At 52.5% G+C, this 27533-nt stretch overlaps 1 protein-coding gene across 1 annotated transcript in view; it reads left to right on the top strand.

Annotated features, from left to right (window-relative positions):
* Positions 1 to 24527, top strand: part of LOC140741645 (calcium-binding and coiled-coil domain-containing protein 1-like) — a 79335-nt gene extending 54808 nt beyond the window's left edge. Inside the window, exons 5-6 of the mRNA XM_073071929.1 lie at positions 20177 to 20335; positions 24375 to 24527. Of these exons, the coding sequence (XP_072928030.1) occupies positions 20177 to 20335; positions 24375 to 24527 (312 nt within the window). The remainder of the gene's footprint in view (positions 1 to 20176; positions 20336 to 24374) is intronic.
* The last annotated feature ends 3006 nt before the right edge of the window (positions 24528 to 27533 follow it).

The raw sequence follows: 27533 nt of genomic DNA, 5'->3' as shown, positions 1-27533 counted from the left end.
AAAAAGTGAATCTCCCTCCACACTGTCCCATCACACACTCCCAGGGTCAGACACAGAAGGAATCTGCCTCCACACTGTCCCATCACAAACACTCTGGTTCAGACAATGAGTGAATCTCCCTGCACACTGTCCCATCGCACACTCACAGGGTCAGACACAGACTGAATCTCCCTCCACACCGTCCCATCACACACTCACAGGGTCAGACACAGACTGAAGCTCCCTCCACACCTTCCCATCACACACTCCCAGGGTCAGACACAGAGTGAATCTCCCTCCACACCGTCCCATCACACACTCCCAGGGTCAGACACTGAGTGAATCTCCCTGCACACTGTCCCATCACACACTCCCAGGGTCTGACTCAGAGTGAATCACCCTCCACATTGTCCCAATACAAACTCTCTGATTCAGTCACTGAGTGAATCTCCCTACACACAATCCGATCACACACTCCCAGGGTCAGACTTTGCCTGAATTTCCCTCCACACTGATCCATCACACAATCCCAGGGTCAGACACAGAATGAAGCTCCCTCCACACTGTCTCATCACACACACCCAGGGGCAGACACAGAGTGAATCTCCCTCCACACTGTCCCATCGCACTCTCCCGGGGTCAGACACAGAGTGAATCTCCCTACACACAATCCGATCACACACTCCCAGGGTCAGACTTTGCCTGAATTTCCCTCCACACTGATCCATCACACAATCCCAGGGTCAGACACAGAATGAAGCTCCCTCCACACTGTCTCATCACACACTCCCAGGGTCAGACACAGTGAAGCTTCCTCCACACTGTCCCATCACACTCTCCCAGGGTCAGACGCAGAAGGAATCTCCCTGCACACCGTCCCATCACACATTCCCAGTGGCCGACACAGAATTAATCTCCCTGCACACTGTCCCATCACACATCCCAGAGTCAGACACAAAGTGAATCTCCCTCCACACTGTCCCATCACACTCTCCCAGGGTCAGACACAGAAGGAATCTGCCTCCACACTGTCCCATCACACACTCCCAGGGTCAGACACAGTGAAGCGTCCTCCACACTGTCCCATCACACTCTCCCAGGGTCAGACGCAGAAGGAATCTCCCTCCACACTGTCCCATCACGCAGTCCCAGGGTCAGACACAGAATGAAGCTCCCTCCACAACATCCCATCACACACACCCAAGGGCAGACACAGAGTGAATCTCCCTCCACACCGTCCCATCACACACTCCTGGGATCAGACAGAGTGAAGCTCCCTCCACACCATCCCATCACACACTCCCGGGGTCAGACAAAAAGTGAATCTCCCTCCACACTGTCCCATCACACACTCCCAGGGTCAGACACAGAAGGAATCTGCCTCCACACTGTCCCATCACAAACACTCTGGTTCAGACAATGAGTGAATCTCCCTGCACACTGTCCCATCGCACACTCACAGGGTCAGACACAGACTGAATCTCCCTCCACACCGTCCCATCACACACTCACAGGGTCAGACACAGACTGAAGCTCCCTCCACACCTTCCCATCACACACTCCCAGGGTCAGACACAGAGTGAATCTCCCTCCACACCGTCCCATCACACACTCCCAGGGTCAGACACTGAGTGAATCTCCCTGCACACTGTCCCATCACACACTCCCAGGGTCTGACTCAGAGTGAATCACCCTCCACATTGTCCCAATACAAACTCTCTGATTCAGTCACTGAGTGAATCTCCCTACACACTATCCGATCACACACTCCCAGGGTCAGACTTTGCCTGAATTTCCCTCCACACTGATCCATCACACAATCCCAGGGTCAGACACAGAATGAAGCTCCCTCCACACTGTCTCATCACACACACCCAGGGGCAGACACAGAGTGAATCTCCCTCCACACTGTCCCATCGCACTCTCCCGGGGTCAGACACAGAGTGAATCTCCCTACACACAATCCGATCACACACTCCCAGGGTCAGACTTTGCCTGAATTTCCCTCCACACTGATCCATCACACAATCCCAGGGTCAGACACAGAATGAAGCTCCCTCCACACTGTCTCATCACACACTCCCAGGGTCAGACACAGTGAAGCTTCCTCCACACTGTCCCATCACACTCTCCCAGGGTCAGACGCAGAAGGAATCTCCCTGCACACCGTCCCATCACACATTCCCAGTGGCCGACACAGAATTAATCTCCCTGCACACTGTCCCATCACACATCCCAGAGTCAGACACAAAGTGAATCTCCCTCCACACTGTCCCATCACACTCTCCCAGGGTCAGACACAGAAGGAATCTGCCTCCACACTGTCCCATCACACACACCCAGGGTCAGACACAGAAGGAATCTGCCACCACACTGTCCCATCACACACTCCCAGGGTCAGACACAGAAGGAATCTGCCTCCACACTGTCCCATCACACACTCCCAGGGTCAAACACAGACTGAAGCTCCCTCCACAACATCCCATCACACACACCCAAGGGCAGACACAGAGGGAATCTCCCTCCACACTGTCCCATCACACACACTCAGGGTCAGACACAGAGTGAATCTCCCTCCACACTGTCCCATCACATACTCCCGGAGTCAGAGATAGAGTGAATCTCCCTCCACACCGTCCCATCACACATTCCCAGGGGCAGACACAGAATTAATCTCCGTGCACACTGTCCCATCACACACTCTCAGGGACAGACACGGAGCAAAACTCCCCCCACACTGTCCCATCACACACTCCCAGGGTCAGACACAGAGTGAATCTCCCTCCACACCGTCCCAGCACACACTCCCAGGGTCAGACACAGACTGAAGATCCCTCCACACCGTCCCATCACACACTCCCAGGGTCAGACTTTGCCTGAATTTCCCTCCACACTGACCCATCACACAATCCCAGGGTCAGACACAGAATGAAGCTCCCTCCACACTGTCTCATCAGACACACCCAGCGGCAGACACAGAGTGAATCTCCCTCCACACTGTCCCATCGCACTCTCCCGGGGTCAGACACAGAGTGAATCTCCCTCCACAGCGTCCCATCAAACATTCCCAGGGGCAGACACAGAATTAATTCTCCTGCACACTGTCCCATCACACACTCCCAGGGTCAGACACAGTGAAGCTTCCTCCACACTGTCCCATCACACTCTCCCAGGGTCAGACGCAGAAGGAATCTGCCTCCACACTGTCCCATCACACACTCCCGGGGTAAGAGAGAGAGTGAAACTCCCTCCACAGTGACCCATCACACACTCCCAGGGTCAGACACAGAGTCAATCTCCCTCCACACTGTCCAATCACACACTCCCGGGGTCAGAGAGAGAGTGAAACTCCCTCCACAGTGACCCATCACACACTCCCAGGGTTAGACTTTGCGTGAATCTCCCTCCACACTGTCCCATCACACAATCCCAGGGGCAGACACAGAGTGAATCTCCCTCCACACTGTCCCATCACACTCTCCCAGGGTCAGACACAGAAGGAATCTGCCTCCACACTGTCCCATCACACACTCCCAGGGTCATACACAGAAGGAATCTGCCTTCACACTGTCCCATCACAAACACTCTGGTTCAGACAATGAGTGAATCTCCCTGCACACTGTCCCATCGCACACTCCCAGGGTCAGACACAGAGTGAATCTCCCTCCACACTGTCCCATCACACAATCCCAGGGTCAGACACTGAAGGAATCTGCCTCCACACTGTCCCATCACACACTCCCAGGGTCAAACACATACTGAAGCTCCCTCCACAACATCCCATCACACACACCCAAGGGCAGACACAGTGTGAATCTCCCTACACACTGTCCCATCACACACTCCCAGGGTCAGACACAGAGTGAATCTCCCTCCACACTGTCCCATCACATACTCCCGGAGTCAGAGATAGAGTGAATCTCCCTCCACACCGTCCCATCACACATTCCCAGGGGCAGACACAGAATTAATCTCCCTGCACACTGTCCCATCACACACTCTCAGGGACAGACACGGAGCCAAACTCCCTCCACACTGTCCCATCACACACTCCCAGGGTGAGACACAGAGTGAATCTCCCTCCACACCGTCCCAGCACACACTCCCAGGGTCAGACACAGACTGAAGATCCCTCCACACCGTCCCATCACACACTCCCAGGGTCAGACTTTGCCTGAATTTCCCTCCACACTGACCCATCACACAATCCCAGGGTCAGACACAGAATGAAGCTCCTTCCACACTGTCTCATCACACACACCCAGCGGCAGACACAGAGTGAATCTCCCTCCACACTGTCCCATCGCACTCTCCCGGGGTCAGACACAGAGTGAATCTCCCTCCACAGCATCCCATCAAACATTCCCAGGGGCAGACACAGAATTAATTCTCCTGCACACTGTCCCATCACACACTCCCAGGGTCAGACACAGTGAAGCTTCCTCCACACTGTCCCATCACACTCTCCCAGGGTCAGACGCAGAAGGAATCTGCCTCCACACTGTCCCATCACACACTCCCGGGGTAAGAGAGAGAGTGAAACTCCCTCCACAGTGACCCATCACACACTCCCAGGGTCAGACACAGACTGAATCTCCCTCCACACCATCTCATCACACACTCCCAGGGTCAGACACAGAGTGAATCTCCCTCCAGACCACCCCTCACAAACTCTCTGGTTCAGACACAGAGTGAATCTCCCTCCACACCATTCCATCACACACTCCCAGGGTCAGACACAGTGAAACTTCCTCCACACTGTCCCATTCACACACTCCCGGGGTCAGACACAGAAGGAATCTCCATCCACTGTCCCATCACAAACACTCTGGTTCAGACACTGAGTGAATCTCCCTGCACACTGTCCCATCACAGACTCCCAGGGTCAGACACAGAATGAAGCTCCCTCCACAACATCCCATCACACACACCCAAGGGCAGACACAGAGTAAATCTCCCTCCACACCGTCCCATCACACACTCCTGGGATCAGACAGAGTGAAGCTCCCTCCACACCATCCCATCACACACTCCCGGGATCAGACAAAAAGTGAATCTCCCTCCACACTTTCCCATCACACACTCCCAGGGTCAGACAAAAAGTGAATCTCCCTCCACACTTTCCCATCACACACTCCCAGGGTCAGTCACTGAGTGAATCTCCCTCCACACCGTCCCAGCACACACTCCCAGGGTCAGACACTGAGTGATTCTCCCTGCACACTGTCCCATCACACAATCCCAGGGTCAGAGAGAGAGTGAATCTCCCTCCACACCGTCCCATCACACATTCCCAGGGGCAGACACAGAATTAATCTCCCTGCACACTGTCCATTCACACTCTCCCAGGGTCAGACACAGAAGGAATCTGCCTCCACACTGTCCCATCACACACTTCCAGGGTCAGACACAGAAGGAATCTGCCTCCACACTGTCCCATCACACACTCCCAGGGTCAGACACAGAGTGAATCTCCCTCCACACCGTCCCATCACACACTCACAGGGTCAGACACAGACTGATGCTCCCTCCACACCTTCCCATCACACACTCCCAGGGTCAGACACAGAGTGAATCTCCCTCCACACCGTCCCATCACACACACCCAATGGCAGACACAGAGTGAATCTCCCTCCACACTGTCCCATCACACACTCCCAGGGTCAGACTCAGAGTGAATCACCCTCCACACTGTCCCAATACAAACTCTCTGATTCAGTCACTGAGTGAATCTCCCTACACACAATCCGATCACACACTCCCAGGGTAAGACTTTGCCTGAATTTCCCTCCACACTGATCTATCACACAATCCCAGGGTCAGACACAGAATGAAGCTCCCTCCACACTGTCTCATCACACACACCCAGGGGCAGACACAGAGTGAATCTCCCTCCACACTATCCCATCGCACTCTCCCGGGGTCAGACACAGAGTGAATCTCCCTCCACACCGTCCCATCACACACTCCCAGGGTGAGACACAGACTGAAGATCCCTCCACACCGTCCCATCACACACTCCCAGGGTCAGACTTTGCCTGAATTTCCCTCCACACTGACCCATCACACAATGCCAGGGGCAGACACAGAATTTATCTCCCTGCACACTGTCCCATCACACACTCCCAGGGTCAGACACAGTGAAGCGTCCTCCACACTGTCCCATCACACTCTCCCAGGGTCAGACGCAGAAGGAATCTCCCTCCACACTGTCCCATCACGCAGTCCCAGGGTCAGACACAGAATGAAGCTCCCTCCACAACATCCCATCACACACACCCAAGGGCAGACACAGAGTGAATCTCCCTCCACACCGTCCCATCACACACTCCTGGGATCAGACAGAGTGAAGCTCCCTCCACACCATCCCATCACACACTCCCGGGGTCAGACAAAAAGTGAATCTCCCTCCACACTGTCCCATCACACACTCCCAGGGTCAGACACAGAAGGAATCTGCCTCCACACTGTCCCATCACAAACACTCTGGTTCAGACAATGAGTGAATCTCCCTGCACACTGTCCCATCGCACACTCACAGGGTCAGACACAGACTGAATCTCCCTCCACACCGTCCCATCACACACTCACAGGGTCAGACACAGACTGAAGCTCCCTCCACACCTTCCCATCACACACTCCCAGGGTCAGACACAGAGTGAATCTCCCTCCACACCGTCCCATCACACACTCCCAGGGTCAGACACTGAGTGAATCTCCCTGCACACTGTCCCATCACACACTCCCAGGGTCTGACTCAGAGTGAATCACCCTCCACATTGTCCCAATACAAACTCTCTGATTCAGTCACTGAGTGAATCTCCCTACACACAATCCGATCACACACTCCCAGGGTCAGACTTTGCCTGAATTTCCCTCCACACTGATCCATCACACAATCCCAGGGTCAGACACAGAATGAAGCTCCCTCCACACTGTCTCATCACACACACCCAGGGGCAGACACAGAGTGAATCTCCCTCCACACTGTCCCATCGCACTCTCCCGGGGTCAGACACAGAGTGAATCTCCCTACACACAATCCGATCACACACTCCCAGGGTCAGACTTTGCCTGAATTTCCCTCCACACTGATCCATCACACAATCCCAGGGTCAGACACAGAATGAAGCTCCCTCCACACTGTCTCATCACACACTCCCAGGGTCAGACACAGTGAAGCTTCCTCCACACTGTCCCATCACACTCTCCCAGGGTCAGACGCAGAAGGAATCTCCCTGCACACCGTCCCATCACACATTCCCAGTGGCCGACACAGAATTAATCTCCCTGCACACTGTCCCATCACACATCCCAGAGTCAGACACAAAGTGAATCTCCCTCCACACTGTCCCATCACACTCTCCCAGGGTCAGACACAGAAGGAATCTGCCTCCACACTGTCCCATCACACACACCCAGGGTCAGACACAGAAGGAATCTGCCACCACACTGTCCCATCACACACTCCCAGGGTCAGACACAGAAGGAATCTGCCTCCACACTGTCCCATCACACACTCCCAGGGTCAAACACAGACTGAAGCTCCCTCCACAACATCCCATCACACACACCCAAGGGCAGACACAGAGGGAATCTCCCTCCACACTGTCCCATCACACACACTCAGGGTCAGACACAGAGTGAATCTCCCTCCACACTGTCCCATCACATACTCCCGGAGTCAGAGATAGAGTGAATCTCCCTCCACACCGTCCCATCACACATTCCCAGGGGCAGACACAGAATTAATCTCCCTGCACACTGTCCCATCACACACTCTCAGGGACAGACACGGAGCAAAACTCCCCCCACACTGTCCCATCACACACTCCCAGGGTCAGACACAGAGTGAATCTCCCTCCACACCGTCCCAGCACACACTCCCAGGGTCAGACACAGACTGAAGATCCCTCCACACCGTCCCATCACACACTCCCAGGGTCAGACTTTGCCTGAATTTCCCTCCACACTGACCCATCACACAATCCCAGGGTCAGACACAGAATGAAGCTCCCTCCACACTGTCTCATCAGACACACCCAGCGGCAGACACAGAGTGAATCTCCCTCCACACTGTCCCATCGCACTCTCCCGGGGTCAGACACAGAGTGAATCTCCCTCCACAGCGTCCCATCAAACATTCCCAGGGGCAGACACAGAATTAATTCTCCTGCACACTGTCCCATCACACACTCCCAGGGTCAGACACAGTGAAGCTTCCTCCACACTGTCCCATCACACTCTCCCAGGGTCAGACGCAGAAGGAATCTGCCTCCACACTGTCCCATCACACACTCCCGGGGTAAGAGAGAGAGTGAAACTCCCTCCACAGTGACCCATCACACACTCCCAGGGTCAGACACAGAGTCAATCTCCCTCCACACTGTCCAATCACACACTCCCGGGGTCAGAGAGAGAGTGAAACTCCCTCCACAGTGACCCATCACACACTCCCAGGGTTAGACTTTGCGTGAATCTCCCTCCACACTGTCCCATCACACAATCCCAGGGGCAGACACAGAGTGAATCTCCCTCCACACTGTCCCATCACACTCTCCCAGGGTCAGACACAGAAGGAATCTGCCTCCACACTGTCCCATCACACACTCCCAGGGTCATACACAGAAGGAATCTGCCTTCACACTGTCCCATCACAAACACTCTGGTTCAGACAATGAGTGAATCTCCCTGCACACTGTCCCATCGCACACTCCCAGGGTCAGACACAGAGTGAATCTCCCTCCACACTGTCCCATCACACAATCCCAGGGTCAGACACTGAGTGACTCTCCCTCCACAACATCCCATCACACACACCCAAGGGCAGACACAGAGGGAATCTCCCTCCACACTGTCCCATCACACACTCCCAGGGTCAGAGAGAGAGTGAATCTCCCTCCACACCGTCCCATCACACATTCCCACGGGCAGACACAGAATTAATCTCCCTGCACACTGTCCCATCACACACTCTCAGAGACAGACACGGAGCGAAACTCCCTCGACACTGTCCCATCACATACTTCCAGGGTCAGACACAGAGTGAATCTCCCTCCAGACCACCCCTCACAAACTCTCTGGTTCAGACAAGAGTGAATCTCCCTCCACACCATTCCATCTCACACTCCCAGGGTCAGACACAGTGAAACTTCCTCCACACTGTCCATTTCACACACTCCCGGGGTCAGACACAGAAGGAATCTCCCTCCACTGTCCCATCACAAACACTCTGGTTCAGACACTGAGTGAATCTCCCTGCACACTGTCCCATCACAGACTCCCAGGGTCAGACACAGAATGAAGCTCCCTCCACAACATCCCATCACACACACCCAAGGGCAGACACAGAGTAAATCTCCCTCCACACCGTCCCATCACACACTCCTGGGATCAGACAGAGTGAAGCTCCCTCCACACCATCCCATCACACACTCCCGGGGTCAGACAAAAAGTGAATCTCCCTCCACCCTTTGCCATCACACACTCCCAGGGTCAGACAAAAAGTGAATCTCCCTCCACACTTTCCCATCACACACTCCCAGGGTCAGTCACTGAGTGAATCTCCCTCCACACCGTCCCAGCACACACTCCCAGGGTCAGACACTGAGTGATTCTCCCTGCACACTGTCCCATCACACAATCCCAGGGTCAGAGAGAGAGTGAATCTCCCTCCACACCGTCCCATCACACATTCCCAGGGGCAGACACAGAATTAATCTCCCTCCACACCGTCCCATCACACATTCTCAGGGGCAGACACAGAAGGAATCTGCCTCCACACTGTCCCATCACACACTCCCAGGGTCAGACACAGACTGAAGCTCCCTCCACACCGTCCCAGCACACACTCCCAGGGTCAGAAACAGACTGAATCTCCCTCCACACCGTCCCATCACACACTCCCAGGGTCAGACACTGAGTGAATCTCCCTGCACACTGTCCCATCACACAATCCCAGGGTCAAACACAGACTGAAGGTCCCTCCACAACATCCCATCACACACACCCAAGGGCAGACACAGAGTGAATCTCCCTCCACATTGTCCCATCACACACTCCAAGGGTCAGACACAGAGTGAATCTCCCTCCACACCATCCCATCACACACTCTCAGGGACAGACACGGAGCGAAACTCCCTCCACACTTTCCCATCACACACTCCCAGGGTCAGACACAGAGTGAATCGCCCTCCACACCATCCCATCAGAAACACTCTGGTTCAGACACAGAGTGAATCTCCCTCCAGACCACCCATCACAAACACTCTGGTTCAGACACTGAGTGAATCTCCCTCCAGACAATCCCATCACACAATTCCCGGGTCAAATACAGAGTGAAGCTCCCTCCACACTGTCCCATCACACACTCCCAGGGTCAGACTTTGAGTGAATTTCCCTCCACACTGACCCATCACACACTCCCGGGGTCAGAGAGAGAGTGAAACTCCCTCCATACCATCCCATCACACACTCCCAGGGTCAGACACAGTGAAACTTCCTCCACACTGTCCTATCACACACTCCCAGGGTCAGACAGAGAAGGAATCTGCCTCCACACCGTCCCATCACACACTCCCAGGGTCAGACACAGAGTGAATCGCCCTCCACACCGTCCCATCACACACTCCCAGGGTCAGACAGAGAAGGAATCTGCCTCCACACCGTCCGATCACACACTCCCAGGGTCAGACACCGAATGAATCTCCCTCCACACTGTCCCATCACACAATCCCAGGGTCAGACACAGTGAAGCTTCCTCCACACTTTCCCATCACACAGTCCCAGGGTCAGACGCAGAAGGAATCTCCCTGCACACCGTCCCATCACACATTCCCAGTGGCCGACACAGAATTAATCTCCCTGCACACTGTCCCATCACACATCCCAGAGTCAGACACAAAGTGAATCTCCCTCCACACTGTCCCATCACACTCTCCCAGGGTCAGACACAGAAGGAATCTGCCTCCACACTGTCCCATCACACACTCCCAGGGTCAGACACAGAAGGAATCTGCCACCACACTGTCCCATCACACACTCCCAGGGTCAGACACAGAAGGAATCTGCCTCCACACTGTCCCATCACACACTCCCAGGGTCAAACACAGACTGAAGCTCCCTCCACAACATCCCATCACACACACCCAAGGGCAGACACAGAGGGAATCTCCCTCCACACTGTCCCATCACACACACCCAGGGTCAGACACAGAGTGAATCTCCCTCCACACTGTCCCATCACATACTCCCGGAGTCAGACACAGAGTGAATCTCCCTCCACACCGTCCCAGCACACACTCCCAGGGTCAGACACAGAGTGAATCTCCCTCCACACCGTCCCAGCACACACTCCCAGGGTCAGACACAGACTGAAGATCCCTCCACACCGTCCCATCACACACTCCCAGGGTCAGACTTTGCCTGAATTTCCCTCCACACTGACCCATCACACAATCCCAGGGACAGACACAGAATGAAGCTCCCTACACACTGTCTCATCACACACACCCAGCGGCAGACACAGAGTGAATCTCCCTCCACACTGTCCCATCGCACTCTCCCTGGGTCAGACACAGAGTGAATCTCCCTCCACAGCGTCCCATCAAACATTCCCAGGGGCAGACACAGAATTAATTCTCCTGCACACTGTCCCATCACACACTCCCAGGGTCAGACACAGTGAAGCTTCCTCCACACTGTCCCATCACACTCTCCCAGGGTCAGACGCAGAAGGAATCTGCCTCCACACTGTCCCATCACACACTCCCGGGGTAAGAGAGAGAGTGAAACTCCCTCCACAGTGACCCATCACACACTCCCAGGGTCAGACACAGAGTCAATCTCCCTCCACACTGTCCAATCACACACTCCCGGGGTCAGAGAGAGAGTGAAACTCCCTCCACAGTGACCCATCACACACTCCCAGGGTTAGACTTTGCGTGAATCTCCCTCCACACTGTCCCATCACACAATCCCAGGGGCAGACACAGAGTGAATCTCCCTCCACACTGTCCCATCACACTCTCCCAGGGTCAGACACAGAAGGAATCTGCCTCCACACTGTCCCATCACACACTCCCAGGGTCATACACAGAAGGAATCTGCCTTCACACTGTCCCATCACAAACACTCTGGTTCAGACAATGAGTGAATCTCCCTGCACACTGTCCCATCGCACACTCCCAGGGTCAGACACAGAGTGAATCTCCCTCCACACTGTCCCATCACACAATCCCAGGGTCAGACACTGAGTGACTCTCCCTCCACAACATCCCATCACACACACCCAAGGGCAGACACAGAGGGAATCTCCCTCCACACTGTCCCATCACACACTCCCAGGGTCAGAGAGAGAGTGAATCTCCCTCCACACCGTCCCATCACACATTCCCACGGGCAGACACAGAATTAATCTCCCTGCACACTGTCCCATCACACACTCTCAGAGACAGACACGGAGCGAAACTCCCTCCACACTGTCCCATCACATACTTCCAGGGTCAGACACAGAGTGAATCTCCCTCCAGACCACCCCTCACAAACTCTCTGGTTCAGACAAGAGTGAATCTCCCTCCACACCATTCCATCTCACACTCCCAGGGTCAGACACAGTGAAACTTCCTCCACACTGTCCATTTCACACACTCCCGGGGTCAGACACAGAAGGAATCTCCCTCCACTGTCCCATCACAAACACTCTGGTTCAGACACTGAGTGAATCTCCCTGCACACTGTCCCATCACAGACTCCCAGGGTCAGACACAGAATGAAGCTCCCTCCACAACATCCCATCACACACACCCAAGGGCAGACACAGAGTAAATCTCCCTCCACACCGTCCCATCACACACTCCTGGGATCAGACAGAGTGAAGCTCCCTCCACACCATCCCATCACACACTCCCGGGGTCAGACAAAAAGTGAATCTCCCTCCACCCTTTGCCATCACACACTCCCAGGGTCAGACAAAAAGTGAATCTCCCTCCACACTTTCCCATCACACACTCCCAGGGTCAGTCACTGAGTGAATCTCCCTCCACACCGTCCCAGCACACACTCCCAGGGTCAGACACTGAGTGATTCTCCCTGCACACTGTCCCATCACACAATCCCAGGGTCAGAGAGAGAGTGAATCTCCCTCCACACCGTCCCATCACACATTCCCAGGGGCAGACACAGAATTAATCTCCCTCCACACCGTCCCATCACACATTCTCAGGGGCAGACACAGAAGGAATCTGCCTCCACACTGTCCCATCACACACTCCCAGGGTCAGACACAGACTGAAGCTCCCTCCACACCGTCCCAGCACACACTCCCAGGGTCAGAAACAGACTGAATCTCCCTCCACACCGTCCCATCACACACTCCCAGGGTCAGACACTGAGTGAATCTCCCTGCACACTGTCCCATCACACAATCCCAGGGTCAAACACAGACTGAAGGTCCCTCCACAACATCCCATCACACACACCCAAGGGCAGACACAGAGTGAATCTCCCTCCACACCATCCCATCACACACTCTCAGGGACAGACACGGAGCGAAACTCCCTCCACACTTTCCCATCACACACTCCCAGGGTCAGACACAGAGTGAATCGCCCTCCACACCATCCCATCAGAAACTCTCTGGTTCAGACACAGAGTGAATATCCCTCCAGACCACCCATCACAAACACTCTGGTTCAGACACTGAGTGAATCTCCCTCCACACAATCCCATCACACAATTCCCGGGTCAAATACAGAGTGAAGCTCCCTCCACACTGTCCCATCACACACTCCCAGGGTCAGACTTTGAGTGAATTTCCCTCCACACTGACCCATCACACACTCCCGGGGTCAGAGAGAGAGTGAAACTCCCTCCATACCATCCCATCACACACTCCCAGGGTCAGACACAGTGAAACTTCCTCCACACTGTCCTATCACACACTCCCAGGGTCAGACAGAGAAGGAATCTGCCTCCACACCGTCCCATCACACACTCCCAGGGTCAGACACAGAGTGAATCGCCCTCCACACCGTCCCATCACACACTCCCAGGGTCAGACAGAGAAGGAATCTGCCTCCACACCGTCCGATCACACACTCCCAGGGTCAGACACCGAATGAATCTCCCTCCACACTGTCCCATCACACAATCCCAGGGTCAGACACAGTGAAGCTTCCTCCACACTTTCCCATCACAGTCCCAGGGTCAGACACAGAGTGAATCTCCCTCCACACTGTCCCATCACACACTCCCAGGGTCAGACACAGAGTGAATCTCCCTCCACACCGTCCCATCACACACATCCAGGGTCAGACACAGAGAGAAGCTCCCTCCACACCATCCCATCACACAATCCCAGGGTCAGACACAGAAGGAATCTGCCTCCACACTGTCCCATCACACACTCCCGGTGTCAGATGCAAAGTGAATCGCCCTCCACACCATCCCATCACAAACTCTCTAGTTCAGACACAGAGTGAATCACCCTCCACACTGTCCCACCACACACTCCCGGGGTCAGACACGGAGCGAAGCTCCCTCCACACTTCCCCATCACACACTCCTGGGATCAGACAGAGTGAAGCTCCTTCCACACCATCCCATCATATACTCCCAGGGTCAGACACAAAGTGGATCTCCCTCCACACTGTCCCATCACACACTCCCAGGGTCAGACACAGAGTGAATCTCCCTCCACACTGTCCCATCACACACTCCCAGGGTCAGACACAGAGTGAATCTCCCTCCACACTGTCCCATCACACACTCCTAGTGTCAAACACAGTGAATCTCCGTCCACACCATCCCATCACACACTCCCGGTGTCAGACACAAAGTGAATCACCCTCCACACTGTCCCAATACAAACTCTCTGATTCAGACACTGAGTGAATCTCCCTACACACCGTCCCATTCACACAATTCCGGTGTCAAATACAGAGTGAAATTCCCTCCACACTGTCCGATCACACACTCCCAGAGTCAGACACAGAGCGAATCTTCCTCCACACTGTCAAATCACACAATCCCAGGGTCAGACACAGAGTGAAGCTTCCTCCACACTGTCCCATCACACACTCCCAGGGTCAGACACAGAATGAATCTCCCTCCACACTGTCCCATCACACAGTCCCTGCGTCAGACATAGAATGAAGCTCCCTCCACACAGTGCCATCACACACTCCTGGGATCAGACAGAGTGAATCTCCCTCCACATCATCCCATCACACACTCCCAGGGTCAGACAAAGAGTGAATCGCCCTCCACACCATCCCATCACACACTCCCAGGGTCAGACTTTGCGTGAATCTCCCTCCACACTGTCCCATCACACAATCCCAGGGTCAGACACAGAATAAAGCTCCCTCCACAACATCCCATCACACACACCCAGGGGCAGACACAGAGTGAATCTCCCTGCACACTGTCGCACCACACACTCCTGGGGTCAGACACGGAGCGAAGCTCCCTCCACACTGTCCCATCACACACTCCTGGGATCAGACAGAGTGATGCTCCCTCCACACTGTCCCATCACACACTCCCAGGGTCAGACACAAAGTGAATCTCCCTCCACACCATCCCATCACACTCTCCCGGTGTCAGAGACAAAGTGAATCACCCTCCACACTGTCCCAATACAAACTCTCTGATTCAGACACTGAGTGAATCTCCCTCCACACCGTCCCATCACACAATTCCGCGGTCAAATACATAGTGAATCTCCCTCCACACCGTCCCATCACACACTCCCAGGATCAGACACAGAGTGAATCCCCCTCCACACTGTCCCATCACACACTCCCAGGGTCAGACACAGAGTGAATCTCCCTCCACACTGTCCCATCACACACTCCCAGGGTCAGACACAGAGTGAATCTCCCTCCACATCATCCCATCACACACTCCCAGGGTCAGACACAGAGTGAATCTCCCTCCACACTGTCCCATCACACACTCCCAGGGTCAGACACAGAGTGAATCACCCTCCACACCGTCCCATCACACTCTCCCAGGGTCAGACACAGAGTGAATCTCCCTCCACACTGTCCCATCACAAACTCCCAGGGTCAGACACAGAGTGAATCTCCCTCCACACTGTCCCATCACACACTCCCAGGGTCAGACACAGAGTGAATCTCCCTCCACATCATCCCATCACACACTCCCAGGGTCAGACACAGAGTGAATCTCCCTCCACACTGTCCCATCACACACTCCCAGGGTCAGACACAGAGTGAATCACCCTCCACACCGTCCCATCACACTCTCCCAGGGTCAGACACAGAGTGAATCTCCCTCCACACTGTCCCATCACAAACTCCCAGGGTCAGACACAGAGTGAATCTCCCTCCACACTGTCCCATCACACAATCCCAGGGTCAGACACAGTGAAGCTTCCTCCACACTTTCCCATCACACAGTCCCAGGGTCAGACACAGAGTGAATCTCCCTCCACACTGTCCCATCACACACTCCCAGGGTCAGACACAGAGTGAATCTCCCTCCACACCGTCCCATCACACACATCCAGGGTCAGACACAGAGAGAAGCTCCCTCCACACCATCCCATCACACAATCCCAGGGTCAGACACAGAAGGAATCTGCCTCCACACTGTCCCATCACACACTCCCGGTGTCAGATGCAAAGTGAATCGCCCTCCACACCATCCCATCACAAACTCTCTAGTTCAGACACAGAGTGAATCACCCTCCACACTGTCCCACCACACACTCCCGGGGTCAGACACGGAGCGAAGCTCCCTCCACACTTCCCCATCACACACTCCTGGGATCAGACAGAGTGAAGCTCCTTCCACACCATCCCATCATATACTCCCAGGGTCAGACACAAAGTGGATCTCCCTCCACACTGTCCCATCACACACTCCCAGGGTCAGACACAGAGTGAATCTCCCTCCACACTGTCCCATCACACACTCCCAGGGTCAGACACAGAGTGAATCTCCCTCCACACTGTCCCATCACACACTCCTAGTGTCAAACACAGTGAATCTCCGTCCACACCATCCCATCACACACTCCCGGTGTCAGACACAAAGTGAATCACCCTCCACACTGTCCCAATACAAACTCTCTGATTCAGACACTGAGTGAATCTCCCTACACACCGTCCCATTCACACAATTCCGGTGTCAAATACAGAGTGAAATTCCCTCCACACTGTCCGATCACACACTCCCAGAGTCAGACACAGAGCGAATCTTCCTCCACACTGTCAAATCACACAATCCCAGGGTCAGACACAGAGTGAAGCTTCCTCCACACTGTCCCATCACACACTCCCAGGGTCAGACACAGAATGAATCTCCCTCCACACTGTCCCATCACACAGTCCCTGCGTCAGACATAGAATGAAGCTTCCTCCACACTGTCCCATCACACACACCCAAGGGCAGACACAGAGTGAATCTCCCTCCACACCGTCCCATCACACACTCCTGGGATCAGACAGAGTGAATCTCCCTCCACATCATCCCATCACACACTCCCAGGGTCAGACAAAGAGTGAATCGCCCTCCACACCATCCCATCACACACTCCCAGGGTCAGACTTTGCGTGAATCTCCCTCCACACTGTCCCATCACACAATCCCAGGGTCAGACACAGAATAAAGCTCCCTCCACACTGTCCATCACACACTCCCAGGGTCAGACACAGAATAAAGCTCCCTCCACAACATCCCATCACACACACCCAGGGGCAGACACAGAGTGAATCTCCCTGCACACTGTCGCACCACACACTCCTGGGGTCAGACACGGAGCGAAGCTCCCTCCACACTGTCCCATCACACACTCCTGGGATCAGACAGAGTGATGCTCCCTCCACACTGTCCCATCACACACTCCCAGGGTCAGACACAAAGTGAATCTCCCTCCACACCATCCCATCACACTCTCCCGGTGTCAGAGACAAAGTGAATCACCCTCCACACTGTCCCAATACAAACTCTCTGATTCAGACACTGAGTGAATCTCCCTCCACACCGTCCCATCACACAATTCCGCGGTCAAATACATAGTGAATCTCCCTCCACACCGTCCCATCACACACTCCCAGGATCAGACACAGAGTGAATCCCCCTCCACACTGTCCCATCACACACTCCCAGGGTCAGACACAGAGTGAATCTCCCTCCACACTGTCCCATCACACACTCCCAGGGTCAGACACAGAGTGAATCTCCCTCCACATCATCCCATCACACACTCCCAGGGTCAGACACAGAGTGAATCTCCCTCCACACTGTCCCATCACACACTCCCAGGGTCAGACACAGAGTGAATCACCCTCCACACCGTCCCATCACACTCTCCCAGGGTCAGACACAGAGTGAATCTCCCTCCACACTGTCCCATCACAAACTCCCAGGGTCAGACACAGAGTGAATCTCCCTCCACACTGTCCCATCACACACTCCCAGGGTCAGACACAGAGTGAATCTCCCTCCACATCATCCCATCACACACTCCCAGGGTCAGACACAGAGTGAATCTCCCTCCACACTGTCCCATCACACACTCCCAGGGTCAGACACAGAGTGAATCACCCTCCACACCGTCCCATCACACTCTCCCAGGGTCAGACACAGAGTGAATCTCCCTCCACACTGTCCCATCACAAACTCCCAGGGTCAGACACAGAGTGAATCGCCCTCCACGCTGTCCCATCACACTCTCCCAGGGTCAGACACAGAGTGAATCTCCCTCCACACTGTCCCATCACACTCTCCCAGGGTCAGACACAGAGTGAATCTCCCTCCACACTGTCCCATCACAAACTCTCTGGTTCAGACACAGAGTGAATCTCCCTCCACACCGTCCCATCACACACTCCCAGGGTCAGACAGAGAGTGATTCTCCCTCCACACTGTCCCATCACACACTCCCAGTGTCAGACACAGAGTGAATCTCCATCCACACCGTCCCATCACACACTCCCAGTGTCAGACACAGAGTGAATCTCCATCCACACCGTCCCATCACACACTCCCAGGGTCAGACACAGAGTGAATCTCCGTCCACACTGTCCCATCACACACTCCCGGGATCAGACACAGAGTGAATCTCCATCCACACCGTCCCATCACACTCTCCCAGGGTCAGACACAGAGTGAATCTCCCTCCACACCGTCTCATCACACACTCCCAGGATCAGACACAGAGTGAATCCCCCTCCACACCGTCCCATCACCCACTCCCAGGGTCAGACACAGAGTGAATCTCCCTCCACACCGTCCCATCACACACTCCCAGGATCAGACACAGAGTGAATCCCCCTCCACACCGTCCCATCACACACTCCCAGGATCAGACACAGAGTGAAGCTCCCTCCATCCCGTCCCATCACACACTCCCAGGGTCAGACAGAGAGTGAATCTCCCTCCACACCATCCCATCACACACTCCCAGGATCAGACACAGAGTGAAGCTCCCTCCATCCCGTTCCATCACACACTCCCAGGGTCAGACAGAGAGTGATTCTCCCTCCACACTGTCCCATCACACACTCCCAGTGTCAGACACAGAGTGAATCTCCATCCACACCGTCCCATCACACACTCCCAGTGTCAGACACAGAGTGAATCTCCATCCACACCGTCCCATCACACACTCCCAGGGTCAGACACAGAGTGAATCTCCGTCCACACCGTCCCATCACACACTCCCGGGATCAGACACAGAGTGAATCTCCATCCACACCGTCCCATCACACTCTCCCAGGGTCAGACACAGAGTGAATCTCCCTCCACACCGTCTCATCACACACTCCCAGGATCAGACACAGAGTGAATCCCCCTCCACACCGTCCCATCACCCACTCCCAGGGTCAGACACAGAGTGAATCTCCCTCCACACCGTCCCATCACACACTCCCAGGATCAGACACAGAGTGAATCCCCCTCCACACCGTCCCATCACACACTCCCAGGATCAGACACAGAGTGAAGCTCCCTCCACACCGTCCCATCACACACTCCCAGGGTCAGACAGAGAGTGAATCTCCCTCCACACCATCCCATCACACACTCCCAGGATCAGACACAGAGTGAAGCTCCCTCCATCCCGTCCCATCACACACTCCCAGGGTCAGACAGAGAGTGGTGCACCGTCCATACTGTCGCATCGCAGCATTGGTTCAAACTCCTGCTTTTTTTTAACACTGTCTAGTCGCAGCTAGCAGAATCCGAGACGGCACGGGAACAGCTGGCACAGCTTCATCATCGGCTGCATCATGACGTTGATGTTCTGAAGGCGCACATTCAGGAGCTGCAGTTGGCAAGAGAGTGTGCCCGTGTTGTTCATGAGGATATGAAAATTGAATTCGAGGTGAATTTCTCCTCTTCCAACTGAAATTTAGTCACCTCACATTTCTATGAGCATCAGAGAGAGGATTAAATGCTAATTTAGGACAGTACAGCAGCAGAACTGAACACAATATTCCTGCTCTTGTTTAGCCAGGGTGTCATACCCTGCAGTATTACCTCACAGCTCTTGAACTTAATCCCCCAATCAGTGAAGGCCAACACACTCCACACCTTGTTAACTACCCTATCAACTTGCACAACATCTTTGAGGTATCCTAGATCCACATTGCTCAGAATCCTGCCATAAGCCTTGTATTCTGCCTTCAAGTTGGACCTCCCAAGGTGAATCCCTTCACAGTTTTCTGGATTAAACTCCATCTGCCACTTCTCAGCCCAGCTCTGCATCCTGTCAATGTCCCGTTGTAACCTACAGCAACCTTCTACACCCTCCACAACTCTATCAACCTTCAAGCCAGCTGCAAACTTACTGACCCACTCTTCAAATTCCTCATCCAAGTCATCTATAAAATCACACAGTGCAGGGATCCCAGTACAGATCTCTGTGGAAAACCACTGGTCACTGACCACCAGGCAGAATATGCTCCATCTACAACCACCCTCTGCCTTCTGTGGGCAAACCAATTCGGAGTCCACACAGCCGACTTTCCTTGAATCCCATGCCACCTGACTTTCTGAATGAACCTACCATGGGGACCTTTGTCAGATGCTTCAGTAAAATCCATATGCACCACACCCACTGCTCTACCTTCATCAATGTGCTTTGTCACACCCTCAAAGAATTCAATCAGGCTCATGAGACATAACCTACCTCTTACAAAGCCATGTTAACTATCCCTAATCTGATTATGTTTCTCCAAATGCTCATAAATCCCATCTCTCAGAATGTTCTCTAATAGTTCCCTCAGTATTTGTCAATAAGTCACAAAACCTGAGCCTGTGCACCTCCCTCTTCCTCACCAGGAACCCACAGTCTGTGTGAACTGGAAATAACATCGCCTCCTCACTGATAACCAACATTTGTCACTTCAAGGACGTGTGCTTAGCCCAGTGCCATACTCTCTCTGCACCCATGACCTTGTGGCCAGGCACAGTTCAAACAACATATTTAAATTTGTCAATGGTACAGCTGTTGTCAGTAGAGTCTCAGATGGTGATGAGGAGGCATACAGGTGTGAGATCAGCTGGTTGAGTGGTGTCTCAGACTGAGCAATTGATTGTAGATTCCAGTTCAAAGTTCATTTATTATACAAATAAACTCTTCTGATGAAGATGGCAAAGTTTGTCATCGAAACGTCAGTTATAATTGATAACTGAGAAGAGTGTATTCGTCGTACACATTGAGAAAGCACTAGGTCCTTTTTTGAACTATGTAAACCTTGAGATCCACCTCCTTACAGGAGGCCATGAAACAAAGAAACCCAAAAGGACTCATTAAAAACAAAAGAATGTCAAACACCCAGTGTGCAGAGAGGGGATAAAAGTAACAAATCATGCAACCAATAAAAGCAAGCAAGCAGCATTCACAAAGACAGGTATTACTGGAGCCGATCCAGAAGTCCAGCACAGTGATGAACAAACCCTGTGAAGCAGCAAGCAGAACTGGACTGTCTGTCGCCGCCGATCCTGACACCCTAACCATTTTAACGTGGCCCAGTGCTTAAATCGTCCAAACCTCAGGTCATTCCTTGCTCTCTGCTACTTCAATATGCCCCCAGGCTTCGATTTGGCCAGGACCCGATCTTTCCAATTCAGCTTGGCTCTTAAATTGACTAGTTGCTTTCTTTGTTTCATTGGCCACCAGCAAGTAGTAGCTGGACTTCAGCAGCACCATCTTAAACCAGGAGGTGAAGCTGAGGGAATACACACCAGTTCTTATTGAGTTGTCAACAGAGGAAAGGGTGAGCAGTTTCAAGTTCCTGGGTGTCAACATCTCAGAAGGTCTATCCTGGGCCTGTCGCCAAAGTTCAGCAATCACTTCCCTCGCTTCCTGTAGGGGGAACGTGGAGTATATCCCATCCTTTCCTTGGCAAAAACCACCTACCCTGGTGACCGCACTTGGAGGAGAGATGTGGAAGGGGAGATTCAGAACCGGAATCAGGTTTATTCTGACATTGGCATGTCATAAAATTTGTTGTTACAGCAGCAGCACAGTGCGATACATAATAAAAAAAATCAAGATAGGCTAAAATAAGAACTACAACAAGTTACAATAATAAAGTTAACAAATTTCACGACACATGCCGGCGATAATAAACCTGATTCTGGTTCTGATAAGTAGTGCAAAAAGGAAAGAAAATAGTGAGGTAGTGTTCATGGGTTCATTCAAAAATCTGAAACTGTTCTGAAAACATTGAATATGTGTCCTCTGGCTCCTGCATCTCCTACCTGATGGTAATAATAAGAGATATTCCATTCAAATTTGGAGGTAAGTGTTAACCAATCAGATAGCCCCTATTCAGCTAATGCAATAGCAAGAAGCTTCCAGAAAGAGATACAACTGTGACCACTAGGGCACATGCTAAACAGCTACATGTATATAGGTAATTGTATAAAATACAGGCAGGCATATGTTGTGAAAACTGCAGAGAAAATAACAATTATACAGTCTAGTCCAACACGGGTTGACAGGCATGCTGGCCTTCACCAGTCAGGGCACTAAGTACAGGAGTTGGAATGTTATGTTGCTGGGACTCAAGGAAATGAGTTATAGTGAAAGGTTGGACAGGTTTGGACAGGTGTATTCCATGGAGCGGCAGAGACTAAGGTGTGATCTTGTAGAGGTGTATGAAACCATGAAGTACATGGGGTAAATGCACACAGTCTTTTCCCCAGGGCCAGGGAATCAAATCCTAAAGGGCACTGGATTAAGGTGTGAGTGGAGAGATTTAACAGGAACCTGGGGGGGAGCAACTTTTTCACCTGAAGGGTGATCTGTGTATGGAATGAGCTGCCAGAGGAAGTGGTTGAGGCAGGTTCATTAACAACATTTAAAAACACATTTGGACAGGTACAGGGATAGGAAAGGTTTTAAGGGTTATGAGCCCAATGTGGGCAAATAAGACTATTGATAGATAGGCATCATGGTTGAGCCTGTTTCCAGTCTGAAAGACCTTCTGAGTCAAAGAGGATTCAAAGCCAAAGTTGATTTTATTGTCATTGTGCACAAGTCCATGTGTGCACAGGTGCAGTGGAAAAAAAACTTGCAACAGCAGCACAGACACAGAGCAGCAGAGAGACAACATTCAGGTTCATTATCACTGACAAACATTCAGCGATCACCTCATTATTGCAAATATCTGATCAGCAAATGTGGTGCCAGACAGGGTGGTTTGAGTATCTAAGAAAATGCTGATCTCCTGGGATTTTCACACACAATAGAGTCCAGAGTTTACAGAGAATAGTACAAAACACAAGAAGAAAGACACCCAGTGAGTGGCAGTTCTGTGGGTGAAAACACCTTGTTACTGAGAGAGGTCAGAGGAGAATGGCCAGACTGGTTCAAGCAACTCAAATAACCAGGTATTACAACAGTGGTGTGTAGAAGAGCATCTCTGAATGCACAACACATTGAACCTTGAAGTGGATGGGCTACAGCAGCAGATGACCATGAACATGCACTCAATGGCTACTTTATTAGGTACAGGAGGTACATAATAAAACTTCACTGAGGATATGTTGTGAAATCTGCAGCTTTGTGGTAGCAGTAGCGCAAGATATTGGAAAAAAACTCTTACGTTACAAAATAAAATAAATTGTTCAGAAGACATGTTCACAGGGCCATGGACTTCCAAAAAAAAGTAAAGATGCTGGCGCTCCTTCCTTACGATTGCGTCTGTGTTTGGGGCTGGATCATATAATCTGATACATTAATGGGATTTGACCCACCATTGTGGACTGGCTCATCTTTGCCCTCCTTCCCTTCCTGAAGTTAACCAATGGTTCAGTAGTATCACTGACAGTGAGCAAGAGGTGGAACTTGAGAGAGTGGGGGTGCGGTTGGGGAGTTTGCAGCTACTGAAGGGTGATGTCTCTTGCTGCAGAAACTGCAGGAAGAGAAGGCAAAGGCTTCTGCAGACTGTCTCCAGCTGAAGAGGGAGCAGGAGGAGACTGCAGTCAAGATAATGGACCTGGAAACTGATGTGAGGATCCTGAGGGAGACAGTGCACGAGCGTGAGGTTGCTCTAAATAGGTGAGACCCCCCCCCCCCCCACGAGATACCTCTCTCCTCACTGTCCTTACTTCACAACTCTTTCCTCCTCGTCACCATTCCTTCGTTGTTGCCCCTACTACAGCGTGGTGCTTCCTCCCCTCAATGATCTTTCTGCCCTCCTCATGGCCATTCCCTCCTTACCACCTCGCCCATGGTGCTTCCTCCCTCAGCAGCCACTGGAGTGACGTTAACTTCTTGTTTTCTCTCCCAGGGCACAGGCAAGCCTTCAAGAGCTAGTGGACGAACGAGTGGAGTGGATTGAGACACTCAGAGGCAACGCAGGAGCACAGAGCACCCTACAGGTACTCACCCCTCCTGCAGGCAAATCCCCACAGGAATTCAAACATTTCCCGTTAAACCTCATCACCATCCATTATAGTATTGTGTTCGGTTCCGGCCGCCTCATTGTAGGAAGGACGTAGAAGCTGCAGAAGAGATTTACCAGGATGCTGCCTGCATTAGAGAGCATGTCTGATGAGGAAAGTGTTTTTCCCAGCGTGGAAATAGCTAACGTGAGGGGGCATAATGTTAAGTATAAGGTGTGTTGCAGAGGTAACTTTTTTTTTACCCAGTGAGTGGTGAGTGTGTGGAACACACTGCCAGGAGTGACGGTAGAGACAGATACATTAGGGACATTTAAGAGACTCAGGTGCATGGATGAAAGAAAAATGGAGGGATATGGGTGAGGGAGGGGTTAGAAGTCCTATACAGTACTTTTTTCCATGGGTGCTGCCTAGTCTGCTGAGTTCCTCCAGCATTTTGTCTGTACTGTTCTTCGTTCTTGAGTCATGGAGCAGTACAGCATAGAAACATTTCCCCTTATTCTCCTGCACTGCAGGGAATGAAGTTCAAAACTATTCTGTGTTTCCCGACAACTCTGATCCTCAAGTCCTGGCAACATCCTTGTCAATTTTCTTTGCACTCTTTCCTGCAGGTAGCATGCAAGTACTGTACACAATACTTAAAATTCAGCCTCAGCAACTTCTTGTACAACTTAAACATGACATTGCAATTCCTGAGCTCAGTTCCCTGATTTATGAAAGCCAATGCGCCAAAAAGCTCTTTGTGGACCCTATCTACCTGTAACACCACCTTCAAGGAATCATTGGCCCTGTATTCCCCGATCCCTTTGTTCCACTGCACTCCTCAGTGCCCTACAACAGACCCAGCACCAATCCCTGCACCACAGAGACGCAACCACTCTCTGTCCAATGTTGAATCATCCTTGAGGGGTTCCTGGGGAGGGGGTGGTATTGGTTTATTACTGTCACTGAGGAGAAACAAGTGGAGGTGTTTTGCAGGGCATTTGTAGCACTGGGGAGGAGGAATTTGCATTAAGTGGCAAATCCCCAGTGCCTGTCCAAGTGAACTTTGTGGGAGGCAAGAAAAGAAACTACTGAGGACCGAGGGAAATAATTGCCTCATTGTGAAGCTCCGAAAGAAAGTGGCACGCTGGCTTTCATCAGTCAGGGTACTGAGTACATAAACTGGGACTACATGCACAAAATGCTGGGGAACCTCAGCAGGCAGGCAGCATTTAAGGACAGAAATAAAATTGACATTTCGGGCCAAGACCCCTCATCAGGATTGACCTAATGAGACTTGATAAAGGATTTCCATCTGAAACGTTTATTCCCGTCCGTAGATGTTGCCTGACCTGCAGAGTTCTGCCAGCCTTTTGTGAGTCTTTGCTCAAGGTGCCCAGCATCTGCAGAATCCTGTGCGTCCAGGAGTTGAAAGAACATGGTGTTGTTGTACACGTTGTGAGTGGGACCACACTGGGAATACTATGTATAGCTCCGTGTACAGTTTTGGCCACACTGTTGTAGGAAGATGTATTCAGCTGGCAGCTAATTCCAAATTTTCACCATCCCTTTTAAATCATTTGACTCTGACCTTACACCTTCCCATGACCCCCCCACTCGCCTCACCCACTCACCACACCCCCTTGCCCCTCCCATGCACCCCACCTGCTCAACCCCCCCAACTTGCCACCCAACTCACCCCTCCCTCTTGCACACCCCCTCCCTTTCCTGCCAACCTCCCCTCCCTCTCACGCCCCCTCCTTCTGCCAACTTCCCCCTCCTTCTCAGGCCCCCTCTCTCTCTCCTGCCCTTTCTCTCCCACCCCACCTTCCACCACATCTCTCTCTCGCCCACTCTCTCATGCACTCTATTCTGCCCCACTCTCCCTCAGTCCCTGCTCTTTCTCTCGTGCCCCATTATCTCCCCAACTCTTCTTACTCCTGCACCCACTCACTCTCTCATCTCACACCTTCTCCTGCCCTCCTTCTCCTCTGTCTCACAGCCCGTCTCTCTGGTTACCTCCCCGCCCCCACAGGACCAGGACGAGGACGTGAGAGAGAAGATTCGCAATGCTGAGTATCAGGTGTGGACCCACTGCAAGATCGACCGGGAGATTCAGAGACAGTTGTTGGAGGTAGGGGTAATGCGCAAAGGTGGGGGGGGGGCGGAAAGAGATCGAGGCGGCAGGGAAGTGTGGTACAGAGGAGAGAGCAGTGACTTCTTGGATGCTTTCCAACTCATTTTCGCTCTCCCACTCACCCGCCGCTCACTCTGCTCTCCAACAACCCTGCTCACTCATCTCATTCCCCCTACCTAACTCCCCCCAACCCGAGCAGGTGGAGAAGGTGAGGGTGGTGAATCTACGCCTCGAACTCCTCAACTGTCAGGCCACCACCCAAGAAAAAGAGGCGGAACTCCATCGGGTCCAGGAAGAACGAAACATCAGCCAGGTAACTAGATTCTCTCCCCCCTCTCTCTCTCCTCCCCCTCATAGAAACATAGAAACATAGAAAATAGGTACAGGAGTAGGCCATTTGGCCCTTCGAGCCTGCACCGCCATTCAAGTCATTTCATTTTTTTTCAATCTTTTTTATTGATTTCCAAATAAAGAATATACAAATCGGAAGAGGAGTTTAACAAGTAGATAATATAAAAGACATATAAACAGCAATAGTAAAAACAAA

Source organism: Hemitrygon akajei, chromosome 18, assembly GCF_048418815.1.
Source record: "Hemitrygon akajei chromosome 18, sHemAka1.3, whole genome shotgun sequence".
Classification (NCBI taxonomy): domain Eukaryota; kingdom Metazoa; phylum Chordata; class Chondrichthyes; order Myliobatiformes; family Dasyatidae; genus Hemitrygon; species Hemitrygon akajei.
This window is presented reverse-complemented; position numbering and strand designations above follow the sequence as displayed.